We start from the raw sequence: 20,663 nt of genomic DNA, 5'->3' as shown, positions 1-20,663 counted from the left end.
TGTATGTAGTGAGCTCCTCCTAGTGGTGGCTGTATAAATCTGTATGTAGTGAGCTCCCTCTAGTGGTGACTGTATAAATCTGTATGTAGTGAGCACCCCCTAGTGGTGACTGTATAAATCTGTATGTAGTGAGCTCCTCCTAGTGGTGGCTGTATAAATCTGTATGTAGTGAGCTCCCTCTAGTGGTGGCTGTATAAATCTGTATGTAGTGAGCTCCTCCTAGTGGTGGCTGTATAAATCTGTATGTAGTGAGCTCCCTCTAGTGGTGGCTGTATAAATCTGTATGTAGTGAGCTCCTCCTAGTGGTGGCTGTATAAATCTGTATGTAGTGAGCTCCCTCTAGTGGTGACTGTATAAATCTGTATGTAGTGAGCTCCCTCTAGTGGTGGCTGTATAAATCTGTATGTAGTGAGCTCCTCCTAGTGGTGGCTGTATAAATCTGTATGTAGTGCGCACCCTCTAGTGGTGGCTGTATAAATCTGTATGTAGTGAGCTCCTCCTAGTGGTGGCTGTATAAATCTGTATGTAGTGAGTTCCCTCTAGTGGTGACTGTATGAATCTGTATGTAGTGAGCTCCCTCTAGTGGTGGCTGTATAAATCTGTATGTAGTGAGCTCCCCCTAGTGGCGGCTGTATAAATCTGTATGTAGTGAGCTCTCTCTAGTGGTGGATGTATAAATCTGTATGTAGTGAGCTCCCTCTAGTGGTGGCTGTATAAATCTGTATGTAGTGAGCTCCCTCTAGTGGTGGCTGTATAAATCTGTATGTAGTGAGCTCCCCCTAGTGGTGGCTGTATAAATCTGTATGTAGTGAGCTCCCTCTAGTGGTGGCTGTATAAATCTGTATGTAGTGAGCTCCCTCTAGTGGTGGCTGTATAAATCTGTACGTAGTGAGCTCCCTCTAGTGGTGTCTGTATAAATCTGTATGCAGTGAGCTCCCTCTAGTGGTGGCTGTATAAATCTGTATGTATTGAACGCCCTCTAGTGATGGCTATATAAATCTGTATGTAGTGAGCTCCCTCTAGTGGTGGCTGTATAAATCTATATGTAGTGAGCTCCCCCTAGTGGTGGCTGTGTAAATCTGTATGTAGTGAGCTCCCCCTAGTGGTGACTGTATAAATCTGTATGTATTGAGCTCCCCCTAGTGGTGGATGTATAAATCTGTATGTAGTGAGCTCCCTCTAGTGGTGGCTGTATAAATCTGTATGTAGTGAGCTCCCTCTAGTGGTGGCTGTATAAATCTGTATGTAGTGAGCTCCCCCTAATGGTGGATGTATAAATCTGTATGTAGTGAGCTCCCCCTAGTGGTGGCTGTATAAATCTGTATGTAGTGAGCTCCCTCTAGTGGTGACTGTATAAATCTGTATGTAGTGAGCTCCCTCTAGTGGTGGCTGTATAAATCTGTATGTAGTGAGCTCCCTTTAGTGGTGGCTGTATAAATCTGTATGTAGTGAGCTCCCTCTAGTGGTGGCTGTATAAATCTGTATGTAGTGAGCTCCCTCTAGTGGTGACTGTATAAATCTGTATGTAGTGAGCTCCCTCTAGTGGTGGCTGTATAAATCTGTATGTAGTGAGCTCCCCCTAGTGGTGACTGTATAAATCTGTATGTAGTGAGCTCCCTCTAGTGGTGACTGTATAAATCTGTATGTAGTGAGCTCCCTCTAGTGGTGACTGTATGAATCTGTATGTAGTGAGCTCCCTCTAGTGATGGATGTATAAATCTGTATGTAGTGAGCTCCCTCTAGTGGTGACTGTATAAATCTGTATGTAGTGAGCTCCCTCTAGTGGTAGCTGTATAAACTGTATGTAGTGAGCTCCCCCTAGTGGTGGCTGTGTAAATCTGTATGTAGTGAGCTCCCCCTAGTGGTGACTGTATAAATCTGTATGTAGTGAGCTCCCTCTAGTGGTGACTGTATAAATCTGTATGTAGTGAGCTCACCCTTGTGGTGGCTGTATAAATCTGTATGTAGTGAGCTCCCTCTAGTGGTGACTGTATAAATCTGTATGTAGTGAGCTCCCCCTAGTGGTGGCTGTATAAATATGTATGTAGTGAGCTCCCTCTAGTGGTGACTGTATAAATCTGTATGTAGTGAGCTCCCTCTAGTGGTGGCTGTATAAATCTGTATGTAGTGAGCTCCCCCTAGTGGTGGCTGTATAAATCTGTATGTAGTGAGCTCCCTCTAGTGGTGGCTGTATAAATCTGTATGTAGTGAGCTCCCTCTAGTGGTGGCTGTATAAATCTGTATGTATTGAACGCCCTCTAGTGATGGCTATATAAATCTGTATGTAGTGAGCTCCCTCTAGTGGTGGATGTATAAATCTGTATGTAGTGAGCTCCCTCTAGTGGTGGATGTATAAATCTGTATGTAGTGAGCTCCCCCTAGTGGTGGCTGTGTAAATCTGTATGTAGTGAGCTCCCCCTAGTGGTGACTGTATAAATCTGTATGTAGTGAGCTCCCCCTAGTGGTGACTGTATAAATCTGTATGTAGTGTGCTCCCCCTAGTGGTGGCTGTGTAAATCTGCATGTAGTGAGCTCCCCCTAGTGGTGACTGTATAAATCTGTATGTAGTGCGCACCCTCTAGTGGTGGCTGTATAAATCTGTATGCAGTGAGTTCCCTCTAGTGATGGCTGTATAAATCTGTATGTAGTGAGCTCCCTCTAGTGGTGGCTGTATAAATCTGTATGTAGTGCGCACCCTCTAGTGGTGGCTGTATAAATCTGTATGTAGTGAGCTCCTCCTAGCGGTGGCTGTATAAATCAGTATGCAGTGAGCTCCCTCTAGTGATGGCTGTATAAATCTGTATGTAGTGAGCTCCCTCTAGTGGTGGCTGTATAAATCTGTATGTAGTGCGCACCCTCTAGTGGTGGCTGTATAAATCTGTATGCAGTGAGTTCCCTCTAGTGATGGCTGTATAAATCTGTATGTAGTGCGCACCCTCTAGTGGTGGCTGTATAAATCTGTATGTAGTGCGCACCCTCTAGTGGTGGCTGTATAAATCTGTATGTAGTGAGCTCCTCCTAGCGGTGGCTGTATAAATCAGTATGCAGTGAGCTCCCCCTAGTGGTGGCTGTATGAATCTGTATGTAGTGAGCTCCCTCTAGTGGTAGCTGTATAAATCTGTATGTAGTGAGCTCCCTCTAGTGGTGGCTGTGTAAATCTGTATGTAGTGAGCTCCCCCTAGTGGTGGCTGTATAAATCTGTATGTAGTGAGCTCCCCCTAGTGGTGGCTGTATAAATCTGTATATAGTGAGCTCCCCCTAGTGGTGGATGTATAAATCTGTATGTAGTGAGCTCTCTCTAGTGGTGGCTGTATAAATCTGTATGTAGTGAGCTCCTCCTAGCGGTGGCTGTATAAATCTGTATGCAGTGAGCTCCCCCTAGTGGTGGCTGTATGAATCTGTATGTAGTGAGCTCCCTCTAGTGGTAGCTGTATAAATCTGTATGTAGTGAGCTCCCTCTAGTGGTGGCTGTATAAATCTGTATGTAGTGAGCTCCCCCTAGTGGTGGCTGTATAAATCTGTATATAGTGAGCTCCCCCTAGTGGTGGCTGTATAAATCTGTATGTAGTGAGCTCTCTCTAGTGGTGGCTGTATAAATCTGTATGTAGTGAGCTCCTCCTAGCGGTGGCTGTATAAATCTGTATGCAGTGAGCTCCCTCTAGTGGTGGCTGTATAAATCTGTATGTAGTGAGCTCCCCCTAGTGGTGGCTGTATAAATCTGTATGTAGTGAGCTCCCCCTAGTGGTGACTGTATGAATCTGTATGTAGTGAGCTCCCTCTAGTGGTAGCTGTATAAATCTGTATGTAGTGAGCTCCCCCTAGTGGTGGCTGTATGAATCTGTATGTAGTGAGCTCCCTCTAGTGGTGGCTGTATAAATCTGTATGTAGTGAGCCCCCTCTAGTGGTGACTATAAATCTGTATGTAGTGAGCCCCCTCTAGTGGTGACTATAAATCTATGTGTAGTGAGCTCCCTCTAGTGGTAGTTGTGTAAATCTGTATGTAGTGAGCTCCCCCTAGTGGTGGCTGTATGAATCTGTATGTAGTGAGCTCCCCCTAGTGGTGGCTGTATGAATCTGTATGTAGTGAGCTCCCTCTAGTGGTGGCTGTATAAATCTGTATGTAGTGAGCTCCCTCTAGTGGTGGCTGTGTAAATCTGTATGTAGTGAGCTCCCCCTAGTGGTGGCTGTATGAATCTGTATGTAGTGAGCTCCCTCTAGTGGTAGCTGTATAAATCTGTATGCAGTGAGCTCCCTCTAGTGGTAGCTGTATAAATCTGTATGTAGTGAGCTCCCTCTAGTGGTGGCTGTATAAATCTGTATGTAGTGAGCTCCCTCTAGTGGTGGCTGTATAAATCTGTATGCAGTGAGCTCCCTCTAGTGGTAGCTGTATAAATCTGTATGTAGTGGGCTCCCCCTAGTGGTGGCTGTATGAATCTGTATGTAGTGAGCTCCCTCTAGTGGTAGCTGTATAAATCTGTATGTAGTGAGCTCCCTCTAGTGGTGGCTGTATAAATCTGTATGTAGTGAGCTCCCTCTAGAGGTGGCTGTATAAATCTGTATGTAGTGAGCTCCCTCTAGTGGTGGCTGTATAAATCTGTATGTAGTGAGCTCCCTCTAGAGGTGGCTGTATAAATTTGTATGTAGTGAGCTCCCCCTAGTGGTGGCTGTATAAATCTGTATGTAGTGAGCACCCCCTAGTGGTGGCTGTATAAATCTGTATGTAGTGAGCTCCCTCTAGTGGTGACTGTATAAATCTGTATGTAGTGAGCTCCCCCTAGTGGTGGCTGTATAAATCTGTATGTAGTGAGCTCCCTCTAGTGGTGGCTGTGTAAATCTGTATGTAGTGAGTTCCCTCTAGTGGTGGCTGTATAAATCTGTATGTAGTGAGCTCCCTCTAGTGGTGGCTGTATAAATCTGTATGTAGTGAGCTCCCCCTAGTGGTGGCTGTATGAATCTGTATGTAGTGAGCTCCCTCTAGTGGTAGCTGTATAAATCTGTATGTAGTGAGCTCCCTCTAGTGGTGGCTGTATGAATCTGTATGTAGTGAGCTCCCTCTAGTGGTGACTGTATAAATCTGTATGTAGTGAGCTCCCCCTAGTGGTGGCTGTATAAATCTGTATGTAGTGAGCTCCCTCTAGTGGTGACTGTATAAATCTGTATGTAGTGAGCTCCTCCTAGTGGTGGCTGTATAAATCTGTATGTAGTGAGCTCCCTCTAGTGGTGACTGTATAAATCTGTATGTAGTGACCTCCCTCTAGTGATGACTGTATAAATCTATATGTAGTGAGCTCCCTCTAGTGGTGGCTGTATAAATCTGTATGTAGTGAGCTCCCCCTAGTGGTGGCTGTGTAAATCTGTATGTAGTGAGCTCCCCCTAGTGGTGGCTGTATAAATCTGTATGTAGTGAGCTCCCTCTAGTGGTGGCTGTATAAATCTGTATGTAGTGAGCTCCCCCTAGTGGTGACTGTATAAATCTGTATGTAGTGACCTCCCTCTAGTGGTGACTGTATAAATCTGTATGTAGTGAGCTCCCCCTAGTGGTGGCTGTATAAATCTGTATGTAGTGAGCTCCCTCTAGTGGTGGCTGTATAAATCTGTATGTATTGAATGCCCTCTAGTGATGGCTATATAAATCTGTATGTAGTGAGCTCCCTCTAGTGGTGACTGTATAAATCTGTATGTAGTGAGCTCCCTCTAGTGGTGGCTGTGTAAATCTGTATGTAGTGAGCTCCCTCTAGTGGTGACTGTATAAATCTGTATGTAGTGAGCTCCCTCTAGTGGTGGCTGTATGAATCTGTATGTAGTGCACACCCTCTAGTGGTGGCTGTATAAATCTGTATGTAGTGAGCTCCCTCTAGTGGTGGCTGTATAAATCTGTATGTAGTGAGCTCCCTCTAGTGGTGACTGTATAAACCTGTATGTAGTGAGCTCCCCCTAGTGGTGGCTGTATAAATCTGTATGTAGTGAGCTCCCCCTAGTGGTGGCTGTGTAAATCTGTATGTAGTGAGCTCCCTCTAGTGGTGGCTGTATAAATCTGTATGTAGTGAGCTCCCCCTAGTGGTGGCTGTATAAATCTGTATGTACTGAGCTCCCTCTAGTGGTGGCTGTATAAATCTGTATGTAGTGAGCTCCCTCTAGTGGTGGCTGTATAAGTCTGTATGTAGTGAGCTCCCCCTAGTGGTGGCTGTATAAATCTGTATGTACTGAGCTCCCTCTAGTGGTGGCTGTATAAATCTGTATGTACTGAGCTCCCTCTAGTGGTGGCTGTATAAATCTGTATGTAGTGAGCTCCCCCTAGTGGTGGCTGTATAAATCTGTATGTAGTGAGCTCCATCTAGTGGTGACTGTATAAATCTGTATGTAGTGAGCTCCCCCTAGTGGTGGCTGTGTAAATCTGTATGTAGTGAGCTCCCTCTAGTGGTGGCTGTATAAATCTGTATGTAGTGAGCTCCCCCTAGTGGTGGCTGTGTAAATCTGTATGTACTGAGCTCCCTCTAGTGGTGGCTGTATAAATCTGTATGTAGTGCGCTCCCTCTAGTGGTGGCTGTATAAATCTGTATGTAGTGAGCTCCCTCTAGTGGTGGCTGTATAAATCTGTATGTAGTGAGCTCCCTTTAGTGGTGGCTGTATAAATCTGTATGTAGTGAGCTCCATCTAGTGGTGACTGTATAAATCTGTATGTAGTGAGCTCCCTCTAGTGGTGGCTGTATAAATCTGTATGTAGTGAGCTCCCCCTAGTGGTGGCTGTGTAAATCTGTATGTACTGAGCTCCCTCTAGTGGTGGCTGTATAAATCTGTATGTAGTGCGCTCCCTCTAGTGGTGGCTGTATAAATCTGTATGTAGTGAGCTCTCTAGTGGTGACTATATAAATCTGTATGTAGTGAGCTCCCTCTAGTGGTGGCTGTATAAATCTGTATGTAGTGAGCTCCCCCTAGTGGTGGCTGTGTAAATCTGTATGTAGTGAGCTCCCTCTAGTGCTGGCTGTATAAATCTGTATGTAGTGAGCTCCCTCTAGTGGTGGCTGTATAAATCTGTATGTAGTGAGCTCCCTCTAGTGGTGGCTGTATAAATCTGTATGTAGTGAGCTCCCTCTAGTGCTGGCTGTATAAATCTGTATGTAGTGAGCTCCCTCTAGTGCTGGCTGTATAAATCTGTATGTAGTGAGCTCCCCCTAGTGGTGGCTGTGTAAATCTGTATGTAGTGAGCTCCCTCTAGTGGTGGCTGTATAAATCTGTATGTAGTGAGCTCCCTCTAGTGGTGACTGTATAAATCTGTATGTAGTGAGCTCCCTCTAGTGGTGGCTGTATAAATCTGTATGTAGTGAGCTCCCCCTAGTGGTGGCTGTGTAAATCTGTATGTAGTGAGCTCCCTCTAGTGGTGACTGTATAAATCTGTATGTAGTGAGCTCCTCCTAGTGGTGGCTGTATAAATCTGTATGTAGTGAGCTCCCTCTAGTGGTGACTGTATAAATCTGTATGTAGTGACCTCCCTCTAGTGATGACTGTATAAATCTATATGTAGTGAGCTCCCTCTAGTGGTGGCTGTATAAATCTGTATGTAGTGAGCTCCCCCTAGTGGTGGCTGTGTAAATCTGTATGTAGTGAGCTCCCCCTAGTGGTGGCTGTATAAATCTGTATGTAGTGAGCTCCCTCTAGTGGTGGCTGTATAAATCTGTATGTAGTGAGCTCCCCCTAGTGGTGACTGTATAAATCTGTATGTAGTGACCTCCCTCTAGTGGTGACTGTATAAATCTGTATGTAGTGAGCTCCCCCTAGTGGTGGCTGTATAAATCTGTATGTAGTGAGCTCCCTCTAGTGGTGGCTGTATAAATCTGTATGTATTGAATGCCCTCTAGTGATGGCTATATAAATCTGTATGTAGTGAGCTCCCTCTAGTGGTGACTGTATAAATCTGTATGTAGTGAGCTCCCTCTAGTGGTGGCTGTGTAAATCTGTATGTAGTGAGCTCCCTCTAGTGGTGACTGTATAAATCTGTATGTAGTGAGCTCCCTCTAGTGGTGGCTGTATGAATCTGTATGTAGTGCACACCCTCTAGTGGTGGCTGTATAAATCTGTATGTAGTGAGCTCCCTCTAGTGGTGGCTGTATAAATCTGTATGTAGTGAGCTCCCTCTAGTGGTGACTGTATAAACCTGTATGTAGTGAGCTCCCCCTAGTGGTGGCTGTATAAATCTGTATGTAGTGAGCTCCCCCTAGTGGTGGCTGTGTAAATCTGTATGTAGTGAGCTCCCTCTAGTGGTGGCTGTATAAATCTGTATGTAGTGAGCTCCCCCTAGTGGTGGCTGTATAAATCTGTATGTACTGAGCTCCCTCTAGTGGTGGCTGTATAAATCTGTATGTAGTGAGCTCCCTCTAGTGGTGGCTGTATAAGTCTGTATGTAGTGAGCTCCCCCTAGTGGTGGCTGTATAAATCTGTATGTACTGAGCTCCCTCTAGTGGTGGCTGTATAAATCTGTATGTACTGAGCTCCCTCTAGTGGTGGCTGTATAAATCTGTATGTAGTGAGCTCCCCCTAGTGGTGGCTGTATAAATCTGTATGTAGTGAGCTCCATCTAGTGGTGACTGTATAAATCTGTATGTAGTGAGCTCCCCCTAGTGGTGGCTGTGTAAATCTGTATGTAGTGAGCTCCCTCTAGTGGTGGCTGTATAAATCTGTATGTAGTGAGCTCCCCCTAGTGGTGGCTGTGTAAATCTGTATGTACTGAGCTCCCTCTAGTGGTGGCTGTATAAATCTGTATGTAGTGCGCTCCCTCTAGTGGTGGCTGTATAAATCTGTATGTAGTGAGCTCCATCTAGTGGTGACTGTATAAATCTGTATGTAGTGAGCTCCCCCTAGTGGTGGCTGTGTAAATCTGTATGTAGTGAGCTCCCTCTAGTGGTGGCTGTATAAATCTGTATGTAGTGAGCTCCCCCTAGTGGTGGCTGTGTAAATCTGTATGTACTGAGCTCCCCCTAGTGGTGGCTGTATAAATCTGTATGTAGTGAGCTCTCTAGTGGTGACTATATAAATCTGTATGTAGTGAGCTCCCTCTAGTGGTGGCTGTATAAATCTGTATGTAGTGAGCTCCCCCTAGTGGTGGCTGTGTAAATCTGTATGTAGTGAGCTCCCTCTAGTGCTGGCTGTATAAATCTGTATGTAGTGAGCTCCCTCTAGTGGTGGCTGTATAAATCTGTATGTAGTGAGCTCCCTCTAGTGGTGGCTGTATAAATCTGTATGTAGTGAGCTCCCTCTAGTGCTGGCTGTATAAATCTGTATGTAGTGAGCTCCCTCTAGTGCTGGCTGTATAAATCTGTATGTAGTGAGCTCCCCCTAGTGGTGACTGTATAAATCTGTATGTAGTGAGCTCCCCCTAGTGGTGGCTGTGTAAATCTGTATGTAGTGAGCTCCCTCTAGTGGTGGCTGTATAAATCTGTATGTAGTGAGCTCCCTCTAGTGGTGACTGTATAAATCTGTATGTAGTGAGCTCCCTCTAGTGGTGGCTGTATAAATCTGTATGTAGTGAGCTCCCCCTAGTGGTGGCTGTGTAAATCTGTATGTAGTGAGCTCCCTCTAGTGGTGGCTGTATAAATCTGTATGTAGTGAGCTCCCTCTAGTGGTGGCTGTATAAATCTGTATGTAGTGAGCTCCCCCTAGTGGTGGCTGTGTAAATCTGTATGTAGTGAGCTCCCTCTAGTGGTGGCTGTATAAATCTGTATGTAGTGAGCTCCCTCTAGTGGTGGCTATATAAATCTGTATGTAGTGAGCTCCTCCTAGCGGTAGCTGTATAAATCTGTATGTAGTGAGCTCCCTCTAGTGGTGGCTATATAAATCTGTATGTAGTGAGCTCCCCCTAGTGGTGGTTGTATAAATCTGTATGTAGTGAGCTCCCTCTAGTGGTGGCTGTATAAATCTGTATGTAGTAAACTTCTCTAGTGGTGGCTGTATAAATCTGTATGTAGTGAGCTCCCTCTAGTGGTGGCTGTGTAAATCTGTATGTAGTGAGCTCCCTCTAGTGGTGACTGTATAAATCTGTATGTAGTGAGCTCCCTCTAGTGGTGGCTGTATAAATCTGTATGTAGTGAGCTCCCTCTAGTTGTGGCTGTGTAAATCTGTATGTAGTGAGCTCCCTCTAGCGGTGGCTGTATAAATCTGTATGTAGTGAGCTCCCCCTATTGGTGGCTGTATAAATCTGTATGTAGTAAGCTTCTCTAGTGGTGGCTGTATAAATCTGTATGTAGTGAGCTCCCTCTAGTGGTGGCTGTGTAAATCTGTATGTAGTGAGCTCCTCCTAGCGGTGGCTGTATAAATCTGTATGTAGTGAGCTCCCCCTAGTGGTGACTGTATAAATCTGTATGTAGTGAGCTCCCTCTAGTGGTGGCTGTATAAATCTGTATGTAGTGAGCTCCCTCTAGTGGTGGCTGTGTAAATCTGTATGTAGTGAGCTCCCTCTAGTGGTGGCTGTGTAAATCTGTATGTAGTGAGCTCCCTCTAGCGGTGGCTGTATAAATCTGTATGTAGTGAGCTCCCTCTAGTGGTGGCTGTATAAATCTGTATGTAGTGAGCTCCCTCTAGTGGTGGCTGTGTAAATCTGTATGTAGTGAGCTCCTCCTAGCGGTGGCTGTATAAATCTGTATGTAGTGAGCTCCCCCTAGTGGTGACTGTATAAATCTGTATGTAGTGAGCTCCCCCTAGTGGTGGCTGTATAAATCTGTATGTAGTGAGCTCCCTCTAGTGGTGGCTGTGTAAATCTGTATGTAGTGAGCTCCCCCTAGTGGTGGCTGTATAAATCTGTATGTAGTGAGCTCCCTCTAGTGGTGACTGTATAAATCTGTATGTAGTGAGTTCCCTCTAGTGGTGACTGTATGAATCTGTATGTAGTGAGCTCCCTCTAGTGGTGACTGTATAAATCTGTATGTAGTGAGTTCCCTCTAGTGGTGACTGTATAAATCTGTATGTAGTGAGCTCCCTCTAGTGGTGACTGTATAAATCTGTATGTAGTGAGCTCCCTCTAGTGGTGGCTGTATAAATCTGTATGTAGTGAGCTCTCTCTAGTGGTGGCTGTATAAATCTGTATGTAGTGAGCTCCCTCTAGTGGTGGCTGTATAAATCTGTATGTAGTGAGCTCCCTCTAGTGGTGGCTGTATAAATCTGTATGTAGTGAGCTCCCTCTAGTGGTGGCTGTATAAATCTGTATGTAGTGAGCTCCCTCTAGTGGTGGCTGTATAAATCTGTATGTAGTGAGCTCCCTCTAGTGGTGGCTGTATAAATCTGTATGTAGTGAGCTCCCCCTAGTGGTGGCTGTATAAATCTGTATGTAGTGAGCTCCCCCTAGTGGTGGCTGTATAAATCTGTATGTAGTGAGCTCCCTCTAGTGGTGGCTGTGTAAATCTGTATGTAGTGAGCTCCCCCTAGTGGTGGCTGTATCTGTGGTGCGGCTCCGGGATGACCGCTGCTTTTCTTCTAGCTTTCAGCGACGATGACGAGTTCAGGAAAGGAAAACTCCCGGCTGAAGAGCTACAAGAACAAGTCCCTGAACCCGGACGAGATGCGGCGGAGGCGCGAGGAGGAGGGGCTGCAGCTGCGCAAACAGAAGAGGGAGGAGCAGGTGGGTGCGGGGGTCCGGGGAGCCCCAGGGGGACGCGGGAAGGTACCCACCACTAATAATAAAGCATAACATGGTCACCATCTTACTGACAGTGAGCAGGAATAGGCTTATCCTCGCTGAGGGTTTGTTACAGAGAATAGGGTCAGGACCCCTCCATGGTGTCGTCAGTTCTGATAAACACTTGTGGTCCCGGGGGCTGCTGGGAACATGCGGGGGCCGCGGGCCGAGCCTCAGGTGTCAGCGGCTGCTGCTGTCACTCACCGTCCGGCAGAGCTCGGGGGAGGGGTCCGGGGTCTCGCTGACGCCTCCAGCGTTGGTTTTGGGGCTTTTACGGATCTATAAAATATTAATATTCCCAATTTTAGTTTTAATGATTTTGTTTTATTTAACCCTTTTCTGCCAAGCGGCTGAACGGTGCGATGAGATCGCAGCTCCGAGGCTTTACATTTAACCCCTTAGGTGCCGCAACGTAACAATGTGGCCCCTGGTCACCTGTGACATGATAATGGGATCTCTTAATAGCAGGAGGGGGGAGATCAGCCGGGGTCCGGTCCTGTCTCTGCAGGGGCCCCATATCAGCCATAGTCACCTGGCGCCATTGATGTCACTGACAGCAAGCAGAGGTCCTGGAGACAGTGAATGAGGCGCCGCAGCAGCAGGTTATAAGGCAACCTCTCATCCACGGGATCGGGGGCCTCGCGCACATTGTGGGGTCCGAGCGGCCGGTGCCTTCAGGACCTGATCGTCCGATCTTCGCTTTTTCTTGCAGTTATTCAAAAGGAGAAATGTGGCCACCGCAGAAGAAGCGGCAGAAGACGACGGCATGTTTGACCCCAACTACCATGATGCCCCCACCAACAACATGGAGATGGCGGCGGTGAGTGCGGGAATCCCTGAAGGAGCGAAGACTGGGTGGGAAGACAAGTCCTATACCGCACAGCTCCGACAGCATAAGGAGCGCCGCCATTGTGGTCTATTAACGAGGCAGGAAAAAATCAGGAGGGACCCCCGAGGGGACAGGAGCGGGGTGGTGGGAGGACAAGAAGGGGCAAAATGTTCTCCCGTATGTGCGTCACCTCCGTCCTTCTCTCTGTAGAGCGGCGTCATCACCTCCGACATGATCGACATGATCTTCTCCAATAATCCGGAGCAGCAGCTCGCCGCCACCCAGAAATTCCGGAAACTCCTGTCCAAAGGTAATAACCCTGCACCCACCGCTCCGGGGACACCCGGCCCTATATCTGTGCCTCTCTCCGGGGACACCCGGCCCTATATCTGTGCCTCTCTCCGGGGACACCCGGCCCTATATCTGTGCCTCTCTCCGGGGACACCCGGCCCTATATCTGTGCCTCTCTCCGGGGACACCCGGCCCTATATCTGTGCCTCTCTCCGGGGACACCCGGCCCTATATCTGTGCCTCTCTCCGGGGACACCCGGCCCTATATCTGTGCCTCTCTCCGGGGACACCCGGCCCTATATCTGTGCCTCTCTCCGGAGACACCCGGCCCTATATCTGTGCCTCTCTCCGGGGACAGCCGGCCCTATATCTGTGCCTCTCTCCGGGAACAGCCGGCCCTATATCTGTGCCTCTCTCCGGGGACACCCGGCCCTATATCTGTGCCTCTCTCCGGAGACACCCGGCCCTATATCTGTGCCTCTCTCCGGGGACACCCGGCCCTATATCTGTGCCTCTCTCCGGGGACACCCGGCCCTATATCTGTGCCTCTCTCCGGGGACACCCGGCCCTATATCTGTGCCTCTCTCCGGGGACACCCGGCCCTATATCTGTGCCTCTCTCCGGGGACACCCGGCCCTATATCTGTGAATCTCTCCGGGGACACCCGGCCCTATATCTGTGCCTCTCTCCGGGGACACCCGGCCCTATATCTGTGCCTCTCTCCGGGGACACCCGGCCCTATATCTGTGCCTCTCTCCGGGGACACCCGGCCCTATATCTGTGCCTCTCTCCGGGGACACCCGGCCCTATATCTGTGCCTCTCTCCGGGGACACCCGGCCCTATATCTGTGAATCTCTCCGGGGACACCCGGCCCTATATCTGTGCCTCTCTCCGGGGACACCCGGCCCTATATCTGTGCCTCTCTCCGGGGACAGCCAGCCCTATATCTGTGCCTCTCTCCGGGGACAGCCGGCCCTATATCTGTGCCTCTCTCCGGGGACAGCCGGCCCTATATCTGTGCCTCTCTCCGGGGACAGCCGGCCCTATATCTGTGCCTCTCTCCGGGGACACCCGGCCCTATATCTGTGCCTCTCTCCGGGGACACCCGGCCCTATATGTGTGCCTCTCTCCGGGGCCTCCCGGCCCTATATCTGTGCCTCTCTCCGGCGACACCCGGCCCTATATCTGTGCCTCTCTCCGGGGACACCCGGCCCTATATCTGTGCCTCTCTCCGGGGACACCCGGCCCTATATCTGTGCCTCTCTCCGGGGACACCCGGCCCTATATCTGTGCCTCTCTCCGGGGACACCCGGCCCTATATCTGTGCCTCTCTCCGGGGACACCCGGCCCTATATCTGTGAATCTCTCCGGGGACACCCGGCCCTATATCTGTGCCTCTCTCCGGGGACACCCGGCCCTATATCTGTGCCTCTCTCCGGGGACACCCGGCCCTATATCTGTGCCTCTCTCCGGGGACACCCGGCCCTATATCTGTGCCTCTCTCCGGGGACACCCGGCCCTATATCTGTGCCTCTCTCCGGGGACACCCGGCCCTATATCTGTGAATCTCTCCGGGGACACCCGGCCCTATATCTGTGCCTCTCTCCGGGGACACCCGGCCCTATATCTGTGCCTCTCTCCGGGGACAGCCAGCCCTATATCTGTGCCTCTCTCCGGGGACAGCCGGCCCTATATCTGTGCCTCTCTCCGGGGACAGCCGGCCCTATATCTGTGCCTCTCTCCGGGGACAGCCGGCCCTATATCTGTGCCTCTCTCCGGGGACAGCCGGCCCTATATCTGTGCCTCTCTCCGGAGACACCCGGCCCTATATCTGTGCCTCTCTCCGGGGACACCCGGCCCTATATCTGTGAATCTCTCCGGGGACACCCGGCCCTATATCTGTGCCTCTCTCCGGGGACACCCGGCCCTATATCTGTGCCTCTCTCCGGGGACCCCCGGCCCTATATCTGTGAATCTCTCCGGGGACCCCCGGCCCTATATCTGTGAATCTCTCCGGGGACCCCCGGCCCTATATCTGTGCCTCTCTCCGGGGACACCCGGCCCTATATCTGTGCCTCTCTCCGGGGACACCCGGCCCTATATCTGTGCCTCTCTCCGGGGACACCCGGCCCTATATCTGTGCCTCTCTCCGGGGACACCCGGCCCTATATCTGTGCCTCTCTCCGGGGACACCCGGCCCTATATCTGTGCCTCTCTCCGGGGACACCCGGCCCTATATCTGTGCCTCTCTCCGGGGACACCCGGCCCTATATCTGTGCCTCTCTCCGGGGACACCCGGCCCTATATCTGTGCCTCTCTCCGGGGACACCCGGCCCTATATCTGTGCCTCTCTCCGGGGACACCCGGCCCTATATGTGTGCCTCTCTCCGGGGCCTCCCGGCCCTATATCTGTGCCTCTCTCCGGCGACACCCGGCCCTATATCTGTGCCTCTCTCCGGGGACACCCGGCCCTATATCTGTGCCTCTCTCCGGGGACACCCGGCCCTATATCTGTGCCTCTCTCCGGGGACACCCGGCCCTATATCTGTGCCTCTCTCCGGGGACACCCGGCCCTATATCTGTGCCTCTCTCCGGGGACACCAGGCCCTATATCTGTGCCTCTCTCCGGGGACACCCGGCCCTATATCTGTGCCTCTCTCCGGGGACACCCGGCCCTATATCTGTGCCTCTCTCCGGAGACACCCGGCCCTATATCTGTGCCTCTCTCCGGGGACACCCGGCCCTATATCTGTGAATCTCTCCGGGGACACCCGGCCCTATATCTGTGCCTCTCTCCGGGGACACCCGGCCCTATATCTGTGCCTCTCTCCGGGGACCCCCGGCCCTATATCTGTGCCTCTCTCCGGGGACCCCCGGCCCTATATCTGTGAATCTCTCCGGGGACCCCCGGCCCTATATCTGTGCCTCTCTCCGGGGACACCCGGCCCTATATCTGTGCCTCTCTCCGGGGACACCCGGCCCTATATCTGTGCCTCTCTCCGGGGACACCCGGCCCTATATCTGTGCCTCTCTCCGGGGACACCCGGCCCTATATCTGTGCCTCTCTCCGGGGACACCCGGCCCTATATCTGTGCCTCTCTCCGGGGACACCAGGCCCTATATCTGTGCCTCTCTCCGGGGACACCCGGCCCTATATCTGTGCCTCTCTCCGGGGACACCCGGCCCTATATCTGTGCCTCTCTCCGGGGACACCCGGCCCTATATGTGTGCCTCTCTCCGGGGCCTCCCGGCCCTATATCTGTGCCTCTCTCCGGCGACACCCGGCCCTATATCTGTGCCTCTCTCCGGGGACACCCGGCCCTATATCTGTGCCTCTCTCCGGGGACACCCGGCCCTATATCTGTGCCTCTCTCCGGGGACACCCGGCCCTATATCTGTGCCTCTCTCCGGGGACACCCGGCCCTATATCTGTGCCTCTCTCCGGGGACACCAGGCCCTATATCTGTGAATCTCTCCGGGGACACCCGGCCCTATATCTGTGCCTCTCTCCGGGGACACCCGGCCCTATATCTGTGCCTCTCTCCGGGGACACCCGGCCCTATATGTGTGCCTCTCTCCGGGGCCTCCCGGCCCTATATCTGTGCCTCTCTCCGGCGACACCCGGCCCTATATCTGTGCCTCTCTCCGGGGACACCCGGCCCTATATCTGTGCCTCTCTCCGGGGACAGCCGGCCCTATATCTGTGCCTCTCTCCGGGGACACCCGGCCCTATATCTGTGCCTCTCTCCGGGGACACCCGGCCCTATATCTGTGCCTCTCTCCGGGGACACCCGGCCCTATATCTGTGCCTCTCTCCGGGGACACCCGGCCCTATATCTGTGCCTCTCTCCGGGGACACCCGGCCCTATATCTGTGCCTCTCTCCGGGGACACCCGGCCCTATATCTGTGCCTCTCTCCGGGGACACCCGGCCCTATATCTGTGCCTCTCTCCGGGGACACCTGGCCCTATATCTGTGCCTTTATGGTTTGTTCACTATCGTCATTATGAAAGTCCGGGGATGGAGATTTCCCAGCTTTATAAAAACCTCCTCTAACCTGGTGCCAAACAACAGCAGCCATGGCTTCCTCTATGCAGCGGCCGAGCACTGAGAATGGTGGAGGCCACAAAGCAGGAGAAGCTATAAGAAGATTGCAAAGCAGTTTCAAGTTGTCCTTTCCTCAGTTCAAAATGTAATTAAGAAATGGCAGTTACCAGGAACAGTGGAGGTCAAGATAAGGTCAGCAAGACCAAGCAAAATTTCAGTGAGAGCTGCTCATAGGATTGCTAGAGAGGCAAATCGGAGCCCCCGCTTGACTACAAAGGATATTCAGAAAGATTTAGCAGACTCTGGAGTTGTGGTACATTGTTCTACTGTTCAGAGACACCTGAACAAATATGGTCTGTGTGGAAGAGTCATCAGAAGAAATCCTCTCCTGCTTTTTCACCATAAAATTCAGCGTCAGAAGTGCAAAAGAACATCTAAACAAGCCTGATCTTGGAAACAAGTCCTGTGGACCGATGAGGTTACAATAGAACTTTCTGGCCGCAATGATCAAAGATATGTGTGGAGAAAAAAGGACACAGGATTTCAGGAAAAGAACATCTCCCCAACCATTAAGCATGGTGGAGGATCAATCATGCTTTGGGGTTGTGTTGCAGCCAATGGCACGGGGAACATTTCAAGGGTAGAGGGAAGAATGGATTCAATGAAATTTCAACAAATTCTTGATGCAAACATAACACCATCTGTAAGAAAGAAGAAAAGAGGACGATTCTACAAATGGATAATGATCCTAAACAAACATCAAAATCCACAATAGACGACCTCAAAAGGTGCAAGCTGAAGGTTTTACAATGGCCCTCACAGTCCCCTGATCTGAACATCATTGAAAATCTGTGGCTAGACCTCAAAATAGCAGAGGATGCAAGACGCCCCAGGAATCTCACAGAACTGGAAGAATTCTCCAAGGAAGAACGGATGAAACTCCCTCATACAAGAACTGAAAGACTCTGGTTTGGCTAAAGAAAGTGTTTATAAGCTGTGATACTTGCAAAAGAGGGCGCTACTAGGTACTAACCATGCAGGGGGCACAAACTTTTGCATCGGCCCATTTTCCTTATTGTAATTTTTAAAATGTAAAAGATGAAAAAATATATATTTTTTTGCCTAAAATACAAAGGAGATGTGTCATCTGTAACTTTAGGCCTTTTACATCATTTCACCTTCAACTTGCTGAACTGCTCGCAATAACAGGAATTATGGCCAGGGGGGCACAAACTTCTACATACCACTGTATACTTGTGTGTAGAGGCATCCAGTAGTTCAGAATATCTGATAATCCGGCATCCTGCAGCCTTAAGGATGTGGAATGATCTCTCCCCCCTCGTGGTTCTCTAGATATCGCAGTGGGGGCTTCACACCAGGGCTCAGGGACATCGGCTCATCCCCTCCTCTAATTGTTTCCTCAGAGCCAAACCCCCCGATAGACGAAGTGATCGGGACGCACGGGGTGGTCGCCAGATTCGTGGAGTTTCTGAAGAGGAAAGAAAACTGCACGTTACAGGTGAGAAGAGACCCCACAGTGTAATAATAGGGGTCCGCACGTTACAGGTGAGACGAGACCCCACAGTGTACTAATAGGGGTCCGCAAGTTACAGGTGAGAGGAGACCCCACAGTGTAATAATAGAGGTCCGCATGTTACAGGTGAGAGGAGACCCCACAGTGTAATAATAGGGGTCCGCACGTTACAGGTGAGAGGAGACCCCACAGTGTAATAATAGGGGTCCGCATTTTACAGGTGAGACGAGACCCCACAGTGTAATAATAGGGGTCCGCACGTTACAGGTGAGAGGAGACCCCACAGTGTAATAATAGAGGTCCGCATGTTACAGGTGAGAGGAAACCCCACAGTGTAATAATAGGGGTCCGCACTTTACAGGTGAGACGAGACCCCACAGTGTAATAATAGGGGTCCGCAAGTTACAGGTGAGAGGAGACCCCACAGTGTAATAATAGGGGTCCGCACGTTACAGGTGAGAGGAGACCCCACAGTGTAATAATAGGGGTCCACATGTTACAGGTGAGAGGAGACCCCACAGTGTAATAATAGAGGTCCTTATGTTACAGGTGTGAGGAGACCCCACAGTGTAATAATAGGGGTCCGCAAGTTACAGGTGAGAGGAGACCCCACAGCGTAATAATAGAGGTCCGCATGTTACAGGTGAGAAGAGACCCCACAGTGTAATAATAGGGGTCCGCACTTTACAGGTGAGACGAGACCCCACAGTGTAATAATAGAGGTCCGCAAGTTACAGGTGAGAGGAGACCCCACAGTGTAATAATAGAGGTCCTTATGTTACAGGTGTGAGGAGACCCCACAGTGTAATAATAGGGGTCCGCAAGTTACAGGTGAGAGGAGACCCCACAGCGTAATAGGGGTCCACACGTTACGGGTGAGAGGAGACCCCACAGTGTAATAATAGGGGTCCGCACGTTACAGGTGAGAGGAGACCCCACAGTGTAATAATAGAGGTCCGCATGTTACAGGTGTGAGGAGACCCCACAGTGTAATAATAGGGGTCCACATGTTACAGGTGAGAGGAGACCCCACAGTGTAATAATAGGGGTCCGCATGTTACAGGTGTGAGGAGACCCCACAGTGTAATAATAGGGGTCCGCAAGTTACAGGTGAGAGGAGACCCCACAGCGTAATAATAGAGGTCCGCATGTTACAGGTGTGAGGAGACCCCACAGTGTAATAATAGGGGTCCGCAAGTTACAGGTGAGAGGAGACCCCACAGTGTAATAATAGGGGTCCGCACGTTACAGGTGAGAGGAGACCCCACAGCGTAATAATAGGGGTCCGCACGTTACAGGTGAGAGGAGACCACACAGCGTAATAATAGGGGTCCGCACGTTACAGGTGAGAGGAGACCCCACAGTGTAATAATAGGGGTCCGCACGTTACAGAGAGAGGAGACCCACAGTGTAATAATAGGGGTCCGCACGTTACAGGTGAGAGGAGACCCCACAGCGTAATAATAGGGGTCCGCACGTTACAGGTGAGAGGAGACCCCACAGTGTAATAATAGGGGTCCGCACGTTACAGGTGAGAGGAGACCCCACAGTGTAATAATAGGGGTCCGCACGTTACAGGTGAGAGGAGACCACACAGCGTAATAATAGAGGTCCGCATGTTACAGGTGAGAGGAGACCCCACAGTGTAATAATAGGGGTCCGCACGTTACAGGTGAGAGGAGACCACACAGCGTAATAATAGGGGTCCGCACGTTACAGGTGAGAGGAGACCCCACAGTGTAATAATAGGGGTCCGCACGTTACAGGTGTGAGGAGACCCCACAGTGTAATAATAGGGGTCCGCACGTTACAGGTGTGAGGAGACCCCACAGTGTAATAATAGGGGTCCACATGTTACAGGTGAGAGGAGACCCCACAGTGTAATAATAGGGGTCCGCATGTTACAGGTGTGAGGAGACCCCACAGTGTAATAATAGGGGTCCGCAAGTTACAGGTGAGAGGAGACCCCACAGCGTAATAATAGAGGTACGCATGTTACAGGTGTGAGGAGACCCCACAGTGTAATGATAGGGGTCCGCATGTTACAGGTGAGAGGAGACCCCACAGTGTAATAATAGGGGTCCGCAAGTTACAGGTGAGAGGAGACCCCACAGTGTAATAATAGGGGTCCGCACGTTACAGGTGAGAGGAGACCCCACAGCGTAATAATAGGGGTCCGCACGTTACAGGTGAGAGGAGACCACACAGCGTAATAATAGAGGTCCGCATGTTACAGGTGAGAGGAGACCCCACAGTGTAATAATAGGGGTCTGCACGTTACAGGTGAGAGGAGACCACA

General features: G+C 50.2%; 1 protein-coding gene across 1 annotated transcript in view; it reads left to right on the top strand.

Annotated features, from left to right (window-relative positions):
- Positions 1–20,663, top strand: part of KPNA1 (karyopherin subunit alpha 1) — a 52,082-nt gene that overhangs the window by 16,028 nt on the left and 15,391 nt on the right. Inside the window, exons 2-5 of the mRNA XM_073668690.1 lie at positions 11,472–11,605; positions 12,375–12,482; positions 12,702–12,801; positions 18,255–18,349. Coding sequence (XP_073524791.1) covers positions 11,472–11,605; positions 12,375–12,482; positions 12,702–12,801; positions 18,255–18,349 — 437 coding nt within the window. The remainder of the gene's footprint in view (positions 1–11,471; positions 11,606–12,374; positions 12,483–12,701; positions 12,802–18,254; positions 18,350–20,663) is intronic.

Source organism: Phyllobates terribilis, unplaced genomic scaffold (genome assembly GCF_046119375.1).
Source record: "Phyllobates terribilis strain yellow unplaced genomic scaffold, ASM4611937v1 Scaffold_2__4_contigs__length_985480577, whole genome shotgun sequence".
Classification (NCBI taxonomy): Eukaryota; Metazoa; Chordata; class Amphibia; order Anura; family Dendrobatidae; genus Phyllobates; species Phyllobates terribilis.
The sequence above is the reverse complement of the archived record's forward strand: the minus strand, read 5'-3'. Positions and strand labels throughout refer to the sequence as shown.